Source organism: Protopterus annectens, chromosome 8.part0 (assembly GCF_019279795.1).
Source record: "Protopterus annectens isolate FY-2018-M chromosome 8.part0, PAN1.0, whole genome shotgun sequence".
Taxonomy (NCBI): Eukaryota; Metazoa; Chordata; order Ceratodontiformes; family Protopteridae; genus Protopterus; species Protopterus annectens.
This window is the reverse complement of record NC_056741.1, coordinates 1,165,849,546-1,165,866,297: the sequence shown is the minus strand read 5'-3', so window position 1 is coordinate 1,165,866,297 and position 16,752 is coordinate 1,165,849,546. Positions and strand designations below refer to the sequence as shown.

The following is a 16,752-nucleotide window of genomic DNA, read 5'->3' as shown; positions in this document are numbered from 1 at the left end:
GAAGAAGAAAAGGAAACTTCTCTGCAAAAACAGAAAATCATGTCTGCATGTTGGGGTAAGTCTTTTTTCTGAAGGTCTTCCTAGATGCTTACAGACTTCCAAACTATTTGTTAAAAAGCCTACCAGATAACCTGCATCTACAACAGACGGCATGGAAAACAGCAGCAAGAACCCTCTTATGGGCCAGTATCATCTCAAGGACAGCTAGAAACCAGGACCTCCTGGGCCACCGAAGAGTGGATTGGGCAATCTCTGGCATTTCTGCTTTGAAGCTGTTAGTTGATACAAGAAAGAAAAGGTAAGGAAAAAAGAAACGCATCATCTGACCCAGAGAAAACAAATCAACTGAACATTTTACCCTTTCCTAATGAAGAAAACGGAATCTGGGAAGCACTGCATTTTCTTGGATTATGATCAAAATTATATTGGAGTGCTCCTGCTCCACACATCGATCTTCACATTACCACTGAGATGATGTGAAGCAAAGTGAACGGATATATGGTTAATATCTAATGATTACTGCCCTGGAATGTGGACTATCAGCAGAGGTGCCCTAGTCAATGGCCTACTCTCAAACTCTCATCATCTCCTGGAGAATGGTAGGGTAGAAACATTTACCTCCTTGACTGTTTAGATACCATACAAATGCCTGGTCCACTTTAAGTGGGTAGGCCTTTCTAAGATGCCTCTTAGGTTGATAAAACAATAGTGCCCTCAGTTATAGGACACTGAAGTGCATCTGCTTCTGGGAGCTATTTTTTGTACTCTGAACAAGGTCTGAAGTGCATCAAACTCCCCACCATTCCACTAGTAAGTACAGCTTTAAGAAATAAGAACTGCTGTGCCTGGAGTAGGCAGAATAAACAGGAAATTCATCCCTATGATGCTAGAATATGGCCAGTAGTCCACAACGCAGCAGCAAGGATCCAAAATTAGTATAAAATCTGGCACATTGCAACAACTCTGCTACTAATAGTAATCCGCCTTCCATTGGAGCATGCCAGTGAGATGATGTAAATGACTGATATCAATCTCAGAAGGTGCAGAAGGCTATAAGCTACAGCCCACCACTGCAATGCAATAAAGATCCATGTTTTCAGATGCCCTGTCAAGGAGAAGAAAGTAGTAGTACTGGTAGGAGTCCAGCTTCAACCCCAGACTTCTCACAAATGAAAGTCACCTGCAGCGAATGCAGCCACAATAAAAATCCAAGCCAAGGTTGTCAAAAGAGGGTCAATCATTCAGGTATAAGACAGAAGAAAGCCTTTATGTTACAGCATCTCTAACACTACTACCGGCACCCTGGGGAAGATCATGGGCCAGCTGAAGGCCATAGGGAATGACTGTGCACTATAGCCAAAGGTGCAAAACAAAGAAATTTCCAGTGTAATGCTCTCACAATGGTGAGCTAATGGGGAATAACAACATCAAAATAAACCACCCAGTAATCACATGACACCAAGGGACTGAGAACTGATGGATGATCACATGAACTCTCACATTCAAAATGTTTGTATAAACTGTTGATGTCCAGAATATAACACTCCCTAACTATTTAAGAAACATGAAATGATTATCTTACTTGTTCTAAACAGGACAAGCCCTCTACAGTACCTTTAAATATGCCACCAGTTCTGAAACAGACTAGTCAGTGAGACGACATTTGGCATGGATCAAACCTAACTACTCAAGTGTGTGACCTTCTTTAATGAATTACATGGTCCAACTCTCTTGGGTAATGACTCTTCAAATTAATGTAAGCATAAAGAGATGATTTCTCAATGACAGTCATGGTCAGTTAGACAGAAATGCAACAAAGCCCCATTCAGTGTTAAAATTTCATAAGAAATTTCAGGGAGACCCAGGGAGGTGATACTGTCTTTTTCTAAACATCTTTTTTATATTAATTAAAAAAAAAACTGCAGCAAAGTTTTATACATTAACAGAAAACAATTTCCATTATTATCATCATATAGTGCACAATTTTTCTTTTCAACAGTTTTCATTCACTCCAGCGCTACATAAGATGCTCAATTCCTGCTCTCTCCTCTTGGACATTATTCTGCATGCATAGTTCCAAAAAATGAAATTTATTTGTATGAAATGTGCTACTTCTCTTTCTAAAGATCCAGCTTCCAGTTCCTTTAGCTCCTTTACAATTATTCAAAACGTCTGCTTCTGTTGCAGCAGATTTTGATTACCATTTTCTTTGAACTGTTTTTGTGGACACCAATAGCATAAACTTACTAAGGCCTTACTATGTCTATCCCAGCTAAAAATAATCATTTCCTTAGTTACTACCATTTGTTCTACACCATTTCTGTTAAATGTACTCCATAATTAATTTGTTCCAAAAGAAAATACTCCCAATTACCTCTCTCTTCCCAATCACATCTCAAGCATTTGCTATCTAAGGAAAATACTCTGAAGTCTATTTGGAGTATTAAAATACCTATGCAAACCTTTCCATACAAAAATCATAAACGCTGTGGACTTTGGGAGCCCTACAAACTTCTATTTACAACATTGTTAAAAAGTATAGAAAACTGATCCAGATGGATCTTTTTCAGGTTCAGCCCAGGTGAAGATTAATACCTTCCAACACCTAGGACTATGGCTTGATCAGTCACTAAACTTCCATTTCCCCATAGACAAACTGAGAGCCAAAATAAACTTCCTCCTCTTCTGGACCCAAAAAAACTCCTTTTTCTATACCAACAAGCCAGAGCAGCCACTGGCAAAGAAGTTCTCAATTCTCAACTTGAATATGGGCTTCCAATGTTTGCTTCTCCTTCCCAGAAAAACACTGACACACCCCATATCATCTCTAGCATCATCTGCCGATGCATTACAACCTCAGCTCCTTGTGAGCATCACTGTATCACCCTTGAAAACGAAAAAACAAATGGCTACCCATAAATCAAAGATCTAACCTACTTTTAGGATCCCAACTCTACAAACCACTCTTCACACATTTATTCCCCTGGCAGCTAGACATTACAGGAAAAAAACTACTCATAGAACCCGAGACACTACTCACAAGTCACACCAACTCTCATTACCCCTAAAACCAAACTCCACAGCACTGCACATGCATTCTCATCAGGCACCTACTCTTTGGGAAGCTCTCCACTTCAACATTAAGGAAATCAACACTTATTCCACATTCAGAATGCAACTCAAAACGCACTTCATCATCAAAGCCAAATACTTCTTCAACACAAGGCATATCCCCTAACCTACCTCTTTTCAGTTTCCACTCTCTCACTATTCATTGAAGATTGACCTACTTTAAAAACTCTCTCTATATGTGTGTGTGTGTGTGTGTGTGTGTGTGTGTGTGTGTATATATATATATATATATATATATATATATATATATATATATATATATATATTACACTCTGCTTGATTGTACATTTCACTGTGCTTGTTCACTGTAATGTATACATGTAGTTTTTCTATGTAATTATTCTGAACTATTCTTTTATTGCTTACATTTCTGTATTTTTTGTTTCTAAAATGTTTTGTATTTCACCTGGGCTGAGCCTGAAACAAGTCAGTATTTATCAGTGCACTGCCCCAGTAAACAAATATATAAATAAATACACAGAAATTAAAGACACTCAGTAATTTGGCTTTTTATATTCTTTTCCCAATCTTTTCTAAACTCATCAGATTGATTCTTATGACTATCATACAATATTTTATATGCCATACTAATTATCTCTTAATAGCATCTTCTCTTCTAGACTCCATTAAAAACTCTACCTGAGCTGATCTTTCACTAACCACTGTCCAGTCTCTTTCTCTTTGCATATAGTTTATCAATTCCTAGTAGGGAAGGCACTCTCTGGCTTACAGTCAAAACTCCTGCTTACTCTCATCCCACTCTATTACATTTTACTCCAGAGTTATCTGCTCCCAATACCTTGGTTCCTTTGATGATTTCCTCCAGTAAATTCTAGACCCGTCTTACATGACAGTTTTTTTGAAACGATGTTGCCCAAATTGTAACATGCATGCATTATTTCCTCAAACTATGAGATGAGATGGGGATTCAATGCGAATGATGTCACAGTGAGCATGAATCCACAATGCTATGGTCCATAGGTTAATATTAGGCTAGCTGCCCTAGCAGACCATTTTACGCCTAACCAATTTCCTTTCAAAGGCGAGAATCACACCTGGTAACTTGTGTCTGCGAGGTAAGCACCTTGACCTTTATGCCAATCTCCAACTCCTTATGGGATGAAGAATGCACTGACTGCAACCTCCCCTTGCCTTGCCGCTCTAAACAGAACAGTGGGTGGACCATGTTTGCCTGAGCAAGTCAGTCTCTAGAATGACGCAATTTCCAAAGACCATACTCAAATGTGGCCTCATAATGCACAGCTTCATAAGATCCCTGAGTCATAACTGACAGAAAACAACCAACACAATCACTTCCCTGTGAAGTGAACTGTTAAGGGAGTGATTACCCTGTTTAAGGTCTGTTGTTAAATGAACACTGCCTTCCTTCAATGGAGGTACTTCATGCCCACTTAGTCGTTTATGTAACACAACAGACTAGTTACTTTTACTGGATATGGAGAAGCCTCAGAAGTAACTTTGTATTTGAGGCTTTTTAGGACAGGAAGCTTGCTCTTAGCTCCAAATAGTAGTGGTCGATGTAGAGCCTTCTCTGGTTGGGGAAGGGGTACCACATGCCTTACACTGTGTTACACCCAAGGTGAGCTCTCCAGACTGCAGCAAAGATAATAGGAGGAAGTGTGTAAAGGCCTGAAGCTAATAACATTTCACAGCCCACTGGAACATGCAACTCCTCAGACCAAGTCAGTGCTACCATGAAATCTGTAGCAACCAGAACACACAGTAGAGTCTGAGCTTGAACACTGCTCGGCATCTTTACCTGGTCGATCAAGGCCATGACTGCTTGAACCCATTTCAAGAGAGTACAAGACTAATCAACTCCATGCTTATAAAGGATATCCTATGAAAAGGACTTCCTCCAATTTATGGAGACCCTTCAAGGACTGCAATCATAGCAGCACCCACAAAAGGAACATATGCAAGGAGACTCTGAATGGGGTTACTAAGAGCTATTCACCAGTGAAAGGACACATGGGAGTTTGTCTAATGCAGGGCTTCAGACACCAAGGCCAATTATAGTAAAGACTTTGAGCATGAAGAAAGCCGAATGGTGACCTTTTGTCCTGGGAAGTGATATCCATCCAGATGGAATTGAAGAAATTTCCTGTGATGTCCTCAAAAAAAATCACATGTCAAATAGAGTCAATCTTGTCCAGCAATGTTTTTTATTTTTGTGTTCAGAGAGAATAAACGGCTATTTTTTATTTTTGTGTTCACTGGTGTGTCGTTATTACTTCACAGTGTTCTTTTTGTGGTTATCGTTGTGTGGCACTTAATGTTCTTTAGGCACCCTGCAGGAGCTAGGGTATGAGTTCTGAAAGCAGACCATTTTAAACCATATGTAATAGATGTGCTGGCTGAAGTCATTAAGGTCTAGGAAAGGATGCATCTTGCTCAGTCCCTTTTGGGACCAGAAAAGGCAGGCAGTAAACTAGGAATGCTTTCTATTAATGAACTTGGCTTTTACTGCTCTTTTGAGCAGCAGAGTATTTACCTGATCCAAAGGTGTTATGGACACAGACTTGTCCACCAGTGGAGCTCTTTCTGGGGGAGTTTTAGGGAACTTCAGAAAGTGACAAACAATACATAAAGAAAACAGACATTATGTACTTACCATAATGCTGGTTCCTTTCATTCAAGTTTGTTCAGTACAATTTATGGGTCATATCTGACTCAGCAACACAAGTGCTCTAGCCTGCAGCCCCTTTAAGAATTCTCTTCCCATCATGCTCTAGTGGCTATGATTACCTCCAGAAATAAGAAGCCTATTGTAGTATGCAAAACTGAAAATATACTTTAGGTTCTACAAATGACAGTATGATGGCAGATTGATGGAGGGCTGCTATAATGCATGGGAATGAATGAAAGGATCCAGCATCATAGTAAATACATCTCTTCCATATCATATTCATTCAGGCCATCTGATTAGACGTAGGTGTCAGAATCCAAAGCTACTTGTACCATTGGGTGGCATGCAGACCTTTAAAGATAGATGCTCTATAGGAAGCCCTCTGCCTGGAAATGAAATTCAATTTATAAAGCTTAATGAAGGTGATCAGAGATGACCAGGTTGCAAACACACAAATTTCATCTATTGAGGAACACCTGAAGAAGGCTGTTGAGGTAACCACTGATCTTGTGGAAAAAGCTTTAAGATTGCTCCATAAAGTGGGATTATGTGCACAGTATACATAGAAAATGCAATCTGAAAGCCACCTGCAAACAGTAACTTTGGAGACAGTGTGACCTAGCTTATTAACTGTGAAAGAAATGAAAAGCTGGGAATCTTTTCTAAAGGATTTGGTCCTGTGAAGGTAAAACTGCAGTTGTCTATGAATATCCAAAGTATGGAGAACATACGCTCCTTCGTTGGTAGGGTTCAGGAAAAATACTGGTAAGCGAATGGGCTACTCCACAGTTGTCATGGAAGCCACTTTGGGAAGAAGTGGGGAAGGATTGGAAGATGCTAACAGTCTGTTCCCAGCTGGCAAATATGTGGATATGCAGTAGGGGCAGACCTAAAGTAGGAAAATAAATGCTTGTTAGTGTGAGAAACTTTAGAAAACCTATCTGCTTTTTTGAGTAACTAAAGGTTGAGAATCCGGGTTTTTACAAGCAGCACTAAATACATCCTCTAAGGCTGGTACTAACAGAGGAAAGGGGGTAGATCAAGAAATTTCAACTTGTAATTTATCATAATATCCCCTCAGTTCAGAAGGAATATCAGTTTGTTCCAATAAAAGCACCTCATTCATTCTGGCTATAGTCTTAGAAAAGGAAAATTCCTCCAAAGGAGGTTGTGGGGTCAAAGATTCCTCTGAATCAGAAGACTGGACTTGTAAATCAGCAAAAAGAAATCCTGCCTATGTCAGAATCTTCTGATGTCTTTCTCAAGAATGTTTCTGCTGACATCTTTAAAAGGTAAAGTATTCCAAGTACCAGGCTTAACAGTCTATAACAACTTCTTAGCAAATGCAAAAAAAAAATCATATTTTCTAACAGACACCATGCCTTTAGATGAATAATGTTTAACCTTTTGTTTTTTCTTTACAGGTATTACTGATGACCAGTTCAGAGAATGTACTTCTGTCCCATCCAGAGGTCTCTTTTTTTCCCCTGGATACATCAAACAGCATCCCTCACTGTCTCTCCCTACTCTAGTAAAGATGGTTCTCTCATGCCTGCTTTGAACACTGGAACAGACAAAGATGACAAGGCTGGTTCATGCAAGCTGAAAATACTATGCCAGAGGAAGCCAGAGATTTAACTGAGTAGTCTCAGGAACGACTAATGGCCACTGCAGAGTTACTCACCATCTATGGAGGCCCTGACTGAGCCACAGAGTTAGCAGGAGTTCTTTCCATTTTTTTTCCCCTAGAAACAACAGAAGTCAGACCAGCAGGTGTTGAGTAAGTATCCATGCAGTTACTAAGGAGGATGCTTTTGATGCAGCAAGCTTTGCTAGAATTAGCTGGCTGGTAAGTTATCAAAGAGGGATCACAAGCAACACATTTAAACTTACAAATATACAAGTACATTAAACCATGCAATGCATTAGGATCACATTAAATTCCTTTCGGAAACCTCTTCACACAAATTTTAGTTTGACAGAAAAAAAATGACAGGTATGTTTTAAAGCAGTGAAAATAAGCATTAACACTTACCACATACATTCCTGCCCAAATAAAGCACTTCCAGACAGTAAACGTTTTCATAAAATATAAAGTAGCACAATAAAAAATGTACTCCACGAGATTAATGTTTCGTTGCCAAAAGCAAATAAAGTCAATAATCCACAGTCCATATGGTAACGAAAAAAACAGGCACTCTCTGTCAGCTTTCTTTAACATAAATTTATTTGAACAAACAATAAAAACGATGGTAAATGCTTTCACTAAGTAGCTTCTTCAGACCTTATAAAAACTAAGCATTGTGTCTCTTATTTAAACAAGTTCATACTTCTCACACCCAATCACAAGCTTTCTTGTGTCAGAACAATTATGTTAAAGTCATAAAGCACAATTCTAAAATGTATGTATTGTTAAAGAAAAAATATATATATATTACAATATATCATAAAAATAGATTCATAATAAACTACATTCATGTATACATTCTATAAAAATATATATAAAAACATACATATATCTAGAAACTTAATTGATTTATTTATTCTCCTGCTTTTTAATAAAGGTTTTATAGAGGCTCTTTCATTGAGCCCTCTCCCTGTATCTGCTCTCATAACAATAATCCAATTTACTTTCCTACTTTCCATAAAATTCCTGATGTCACCTTCTCAGATGGTTGGTCTAATAACTTCTATGACCCTAAAATTAAATCTATGTTCTTCTCCTAAACTCATGACATGCTTCGACAATGCATTGCATTCAGATTTAATTTGAATGTTATATAGGTGTTCTTTTATCCTGTCCTTAAATACCCGATTAGTCTTCCCTATATAGAATGAATGACAGGATTCACACTGCCAAATATACTACGTTAGGTGTGAGGCAGTTGGCTGATGACTTAAAAACATATTCCTTTTGTGTGTCTGGATGTTTAAATATATCGCTAGTATTAATATATGAGCAATAATTACATCTCCCACAAGGTTGTGTGGATGTGTCCATATCCATTCTCTCTCTCTTTCCATTATTATAGCAAAGTTGTCTCTTCAATTTTTTTTCTATTCTTATAGGAGAACCTGGGTCTGTCTCCTATTAATTCACTTATATCTGAGTCTACTGTTAATATAGACCAATTCCTAGTGAAAATATCTACAAGTTGCTTCTTATCACTAGTAGCTTCCTAAAAACCCCTTTTTTATACTAGTGACAATAAGCAACTCGTGGATATTTTCACTAGGAATTGGTCTATATTAACAGTAGACTCAGATATAAGTGAATTAATAGGAGATAGACCCAGGTTCTCCTTTAAGAACAGAAAAGTTTTGAAGAGACTACTTTGCTATAATAATGGAAAGAGAGACATAAAGGATATAGACACATCCACACAACCTTGTGGGAAATGTAATTATTGCTCATATATTAATACTAGCACTATATTTAAACATCCAGACACAAAAGAAATATGTTTTTAAATCATCAGCCACCTGCCTCACACCTAAAATAGTATATCTGGCAGAGTGTGAATCCTGCCATTCATTCTATATAGGGAAGACTAACTGGGTATTTAAGGACAGGAAAAGAGAACACCTAAATAACATTCAAATTAAATCTAAATGCAATGCATTGTCGAAACATGTCATGAGTTTAAGAGAAGAACAGAGATTGGATTATTGTTATGACAGCAGATACAGGGAGAGGGCTCAATGAAACCTTTATTAAAAAGCAGGAGAATAAATCAATGAAGTTTTTAGACATATGTATGTTTTTATATATATTTTTATAGAATGTATACATGAATGTAGTTTATTATGAATCTATTTTTATGATATATTGATGTAATATATATATTTTTTTCTTTAACAATACATGTATTTTAGAATTGTGCTTTATGACTTTAACATAATTGTTCTGACACAAGAATGCTAGTGATTGAGTGTGAGAAGTATGAACTTGTTTAAATAAGAGACAGAGTGCTTAGTTTTTATAAGGTCTGAAGAAGCTACTTAGTGAAAGCACTTGTCATCGTTTTTATTGTTTGTTCAAATAAATTTATGTTAAAGAAAGCTGAAGCAGTGCCTGGTTGTTTCGTTACCATATTGGACTGTGTATTCATGAAATACACAAAGTTTACCAAAGCAGTCCTTTTTCTCACTAAAATAGCCCCAAACTTAACCACAGCTAAAGACAGAGATCTCTGACAGAAAACGAGATCAGAAAGATGCTGGGGTTCTTAAAAGGGCAATACCACTAAAAAAGCCCAAGCAAAATAAATAGGACATTTTGTTGCAGGGCAAAAATCTGTGTGGAAGTGTTCCCCAGTAGGGATGTATCTGTCAGAATAGAAGTTGAATGTCATCTGTTGCTCATGTGAAGCCTCCGAGTTGGCTAGAAAACACTGAAGAATCTTCACTTTTACTGCTGATTTTTCCCTTCATAGGGCTGTCCAATCAGAAGTCACAGTGAAGGTGTGTGAGGCAGCAAGAACTTTTGAAAGCTAACCAGTCGTATTCTTGGGGAAAAACACAGCCCACACAGTCTAAAGGCTACTGCAGCAGTAGGAATGATGAACCTCATAGATTACAGTCAGTTAGGATAAATCAGGAAAACTTTTAACTCAATTCAACTAATAAATAATTTGGCTCTGGCCTTAACGTGTGTGTTTCGCAAAAGATGTAAACATACTCCAAAACATGCAGGGAATCAGAATACTTTGTAGATGCTCCAACTGTCCCTATTACCAAAGTGCACAACTGAACTAATGAGATTTTAAATTAATTCACTAAAACACATTTAGGAATAAAAGGTGACTGTCCAAGCAGCAAAAAGTAACCTAGTTCTTCTTGGAAATATCGATACATTAAATCAGTCTTTTTCACACATTTATATAGAAGACTTTTTCCCCAGAAAGTTACTGGAAACGAAGATCAGAGTCGGCATCAAAGTGCTAATACAGTTCAGAAGCATATAGATGCAGTACATCCTTTAATGTAATGTAACACAATACCTGACACACACACTTGATATTTGACCACCAGTGACCATAAAATGGCTGGGACCTTTCTGCGGAGTCTCAAATGTACAACTATAAAACAACTATGATAAATGTGTTTTGCTAAGAGCAGCACTAATTGTTACTGCTAATAGCCTGATGTTATTGGCAAATTTTACATGCTAGACTAGACAGACTGTTGAAAACACAGAGTCCTCAGTGAGCCAATTGAATCTGATATCTCTAATTAGTAACGTGCAGAATACAATTAAAATAAATAAGTATTACAGAAGACAAGGTGGTGCGAGAAAAAAAATTGAGGAAGTTTAGAGAATAAAACAATATCTGCTATGCACTTAAGTTAGTATCACAAAGTCTGGAAATATAAATAAGTAAAGAAAGGCTATGAAACCTAAAAAGTAGATGCAGGCATACATTTTGTGAAGTGAGGAAGAGGAAGCCATTAAGAAATAGCAGAGAACAAAATGCGAATGCAAGATTAGTTTTTAAGCATTTACTCTAGTTTTATATTGAAGACATAATAAAATGGTGCTAGCATGTTTCAGACAGAAACCATTACAACACTACACCAAGATGTATAGTTTTATACTGAACATGGTAAAAAAGGAAAACTTACTGATAAATAGCAAGTACTGTACTCCTGCTGAAAAACAAAGCTGTAGCAGATTTCAATAAATTCTAAACCACAAGCTGTACCTTAACCTGTGGAAGACAGTAACATTTCAGTACAGCAATACAAGACCTATCACATAATATCTACTTCTTGTCCTTCACTTAGGACTGAAAACATCATAAAGAAGCAAATAACATTAACTGAAATGGTGCGGATTAAACTGCTTTCAGTTTTACAACATTATCATGGTCTAACAAGCTATGTTTTTGTCAGATGTTACTCACCATCCATCCCTGTTTTGTCAATGGAGCTGAAGTTGAGGCGAGGAGGAGAAGCAAAGGGAACAGGCACAGCCTGTCGAGGAATTCCATTTGTCACCATCATGTGGCTGGATGTAGTGGATGCATGGCTTCCTAAACAGCAGATCTTAGATTAATCTTTAGGTTGTGATGAAGCATAATGCTTCTATTTATTTTTTCAATCCATATTCTTTAAACAGTCTTACTGTATAAAAAGGGAAGAAATACTGACCCTGGACTTGGGCTTTCACATTAAATAATATATTAAGCTTCTCTTAACCACATATCATTAAGTAGAGCTTAGGGACATTAAAGAAAAAAGCACACCACCCAAAAGACAATGGTAAAGAATCTAAAGCAACCACATGTAAATTATATGTAAAAAAAATACTTCTGACTAGCTCTGAGCATTAAGAGAGAATATCAAGAGGAAGTTGTTAAATAATGACAGAAATGAATTAACTCACTTGAATTTATTTCATTCTTACTACAAATGTAACTTTGATTACGGACAATCTTTTATCAAACATTAAGAAAATGACACAAACATAACAAAAATCATCTGCATACTACTACAAATTAGAAGCAGTGTGGCTACAGTGCCGCTGTAGTTTTAGGAATTTATCTAGACATGGTTTAAAACTGGACAGAACTTGTCCACCCCCTTTAGAACCAGGAAACTGAGAAGTAGCTGTGCAAGTATTCACCAAAGATGCTTCATCTTACAATTGCTATACTTCACTTTCAGAGACTATAGTTTCACCTTACAGGTTCAGTACTACTGGTCCACAAATGAATAACCAAGTTTGATTTAAATGTCTTCAGAGCACTTCTCCAGAAATACCCTGAAACCCCTTACATCTTTATTACTTTCTACTTTTCAAAATTGGCATCAAACCACCTATGTCTCTTCTTATGACTTGGTGGTAAGACTTGGAAAATCAATTTCCCCTAGCAAAGTGTTTTCCTCTGCATTTTTTCCAGCCAACTGTCCTGGTGATTCCTTCTCTCTCTGTTAAGGTCTATTTTTCCATGGTTGCTGTGAATTGTTCATTTTAGTTAGTAAAGGTCAATGGACTTAACAGTACTTAAGCAATACTTAACAGGCACTTTACCACAAACCTCCCCCCAACTTAGCAAAAAAGGTCCAAGTGCCACACAGATGCGAGAGAGGAAATCGGCAGAGCTTACTTTACTGATAGCTTACAAACTGGCTGTGGTTTCTCATAGGTCACTTCATCAAGGGCTCCAACAAAGTCTTTCTGATGGCACTGTTTCCCCACCAAAATGCAACATGTGTTCCCTCCCTTTGTCTTCATTTGTTAAACGTGTTTCTTCTCTACAGCACTCACTATCAATGCTCTGTTGAGGCTGCTCAATGGATCTCACAAAAACACTAATTTCAAGGAACTCTAAAATTCAGGCTTGCTCTCATTACATTCTTACATTATCTGAAATTAGTGCATTTAACTTCAGGTGTAGTTTCATTTCAGAATGAAATGCTGATTCACCAACCTAGATCACAGTGAGTATAACAGTTAGTTTTTTTTTGCAATACCTTATCTTTTAGCATTTTACCATGATATTCTTGATTTTTTCCCCAAAGTCACTCCCATCCTTTAAAGCTATTATCGCATCTTGATAATCAGACTATATTCCACTAGAGTTTCTGCAAAATATTACATTAAATGACTGCATTAATTTTTTCTGTCAACGACTAATGAGCATCTGTCTTCATTCATGTCTTACTATTTGCTTTGACTTTCTGATAATGTGTCAAGTGTCCTCATTTTTTCAACATAGATATCAACTTGTCATAAGTAAAATTAATCATTTAAACCTCAAGTTTTTCTATGGAAGCACAACTACCCCTTTGGCTGCCTCAATCTCATTCTTGATGGAAAGTTCTGTTTCACCCCTTTCTCATCTTTAACAGCATCAATTCCTCTTCTGAAACCCCTAGCAGTGCTATTACTACCTCCATCGCAGGAAACACTGTTTCATTTCATCTACTGCAGGCCCAGAAGGCATAATTTCTTCTTCCACAAGGAATTAATTTCCTCCTCTAGCTTTCCCCTTGAAATACCATCTCCTTCCCTCCATCCATTTCAGGAATTGCCACTGCCATCTACATGGAGGGGTACCTCCTTGTCTAATTCCATCTCAGGAAGCCTCCCTCTTTCTGCAAACATTACCTCATTTTTGGGATATGTGAGCTTATCTGCTTTGCATTCAGCTAAGCAACTTCCTATCAGATACCGACCAGGCCCACAAGCTTAGTTTGCCTGCTTTGTATTCATTTAAACCTTCTGTCTCAGGAATAAGTGTTTAAGTATGTCAGTTCAGCATCTAAATACAGATTTAGCTTTGGACACTGGGCAAATAGGTCCAGCATTTCCTCAGTTAAGTGCGTCTCAGACAGTGGCTTTCATGAAGGATATAAAAATAAATACAAGAAAAATTAGCGCAATACAAGCAGTACAATTCCAGAAAGCAAATGAAAAGTACATTGAATGTTTAGACAGTACACATTAATAAATCAAGGATAACAAGCATGCATCACACTATTGTACCATGCATGATAATAAACAGGATCACTGAACTAGGCACCTATTAAACTATGCTACTGAGCGACAATAAAACATTTATGAGACGTGTATGACTTATAATTCTTGCACACAGTTAACACTCTCAAACAATATTTAAGCAAAGTTTCTGACAACCTGACTTGTTGCTCATTCATTACTTGACCTCTCTGTCTGGAAAGATGTCCCCTCTCATTTTAGCTTGCTTGTTTTGTTTGCAGGAAGGAATGGCAGACTAACTCTTTGCTTCTCATATTCCTATAACAATAATCCCTCTGCTATATCTCTCCTAACCTCTAATTTTTAACTGTTCACTCTAATCTTAATTTCACAAAAACTAAATGTATAGCATGTTATATGACTTGCATTGTACAAAATGCAAACTTCTATCTGCAAGATATTTTGCTATTTTGTATCTATACAGTATATTTTATCATTACTAACAGAGCTGAACTATACTAAATACTTGTCTTACACTTGTTCTTGTACTAAATACTTCTATTATTGGAGCTTTTCTCCCCAGGCCTCCACTGAAAATGGGTTCCTGACCCAGTCAGACTTTCCCGGTCAATAAATAAATAAATAAAATTAATTAATAAATTTGCTACTAAACCACAAATATTTAGAGCCTACATCAGAATAAATACAAGAATTAACATCTTTCTAATGGGTGCAGCTGTTGATTTGGAGCACACGCTCTTATCTCGAGGGCTAAACTTCATTTGTTGAAAATGTACATAGTGTTGTGTGTGTTTGCTCTACCTTAAAAGGGGATGGGGTTGTTCTTAAAACATATTTAGCTTTCTTATTTGAGGATTATCATTAAAGCAAAAAGTCTTGAACAATGTGACATGTTCAAATGGAAATGAGAAGAAACAACAGTAAAAAGAAAAAAAGATTACCCTGGCAACCAGTGTGTGAATGTAAGATAAAAGCTCAAAATGTACATTCAAAAAAAATGTCACGTATAATAGGTGGCAACAATAAGTTTTTAACATAATGGCTGCTCTATCCATAATACCTTGGAATATAAAATGGCCTTATGGGTGCAGAAAAACAGCAAAGAGTACTTAATTATATTAAGAAGAGTAGAATGCAAATAGCAATGCTGTAGGAGACACATTTACAAAGAAATGAGCATGTGAATTTTACATAGAAATGATTTCAGGATGGATATTCAGCAGAATATCAGAAACAAAGGGAAAGGGGGAGTAAAAATACTGATTGCAAGAAGGGCTCCAACAGTGATAGAAAAGAAATAAAAAGACAATAATGATTCATATGTGATAGTAAGGGGCTATTGGCAAGGGAGGAGGAATATGCTACCATGCATTTATATTTCACCAAATACTGACATTATGGAGCTTAAGAAAATGTTGGAAGATACAATCAGCTTTCAACTGGGAATATTACTTATATGTGGGAAATGGAACTTGATATGCAATAATGAGGATGTTATCAGGGGGACCTAGAAAGGAAAATATAACAAGATAGGATACATTTCAGAAGAAACGTATGAAAATATTTGGTACGGAAAATGTGAATTCAGTAGTAGGAACTCGGACAGAATTTAGAAATTATTCCATAACGTAAATAACTGGGCTAGAATGGATAGAATTTATATCTTACAGGAACACATGCATTTAGCTGAACAATTCAGCATACAGTACATCTAATAACTATTTAGAATCATTTACCAATAAAAATCTAAGCTAAAAATGCAGAGTAATGAAGTAAAAATGAGACACTGGTGCTTTCCCAACTACATGTTGAAAGGACAGGAACTCAAGAATTTATTCAGATGGGATAGCTAGTGATGGAGATAAAATGAAAATGGAGTTGAAAATAGGGTAGAAATAAAAAAGGAAGAGATATGGTTAAAAATAGGAATTATTTAGAGGGACTAAGAAAGGTTAAAGTTTCGCAGAATAAGGGGAAATCTCACAGAAAAAGAAGTGGAGGAAATGCTGAGTGCTGAAATGAAAATAATGGAGCATTTAACAATGTGCACGAGTTTAGTAACATTGATGTTAAAGCAACTATTTTTGATAACTCCAGCACACAAACTTTTAGCACAATGACTTAGGCAATAGAAAGTAGAAAGGGCTGTCATCAAACTTAGGGAGCCTGTTATGAAGCCAGAGGTGTGAAATGTGCTTATACTAGGCTGAAGCAAGAAAAATGTATTCCTCTTTTTATGTTGGTTTTTTTTCTGTTTCTGACATGCTGATTTGCAATGTATATGATGCCTAGAAAACACTTTTGTTTGTCCAGATGTTAAAGGGTGGACTGATAGTTCACAGACAGGATGGCACCTTCTCCTAAGATAACAGACGAGGATGAAACAGCACTGGAATGCAATGGTCATTGTAACTTTTTAAGACCCATTTGGGATGCAAGTAAAGAAGAAACAGATGTGAAGATATTGAGACAAACTCTTACTATTGTGATAGGTGTGCGGTTA

At 36.9% G+C, this 16,752-nt stretch overlaps 1 protein-coding gene across 1 annotated transcript in view; it reads right to left on the bottom strand.

Annotated features, from left to right (window-relative positions):
* The window catches only part of WDR90 (WD repeat domain 90), a 1,773,335-nt gene that overhangs the window by 502,130 nt on the left and 1,254,453 nt on the right, over positions 1-16,752 (bottom strand). Inside the window, exon 27 of the mRNA XM_044079383.1 lies at positions 11,689-11,817. Coding sequence (XP_043935318.1) covers positions 11,689-11,817 — 129 coding nt within the window. The remainder of the gene's footprint in view (positions 1-11,688; positions 11,818-16,752) is intronic.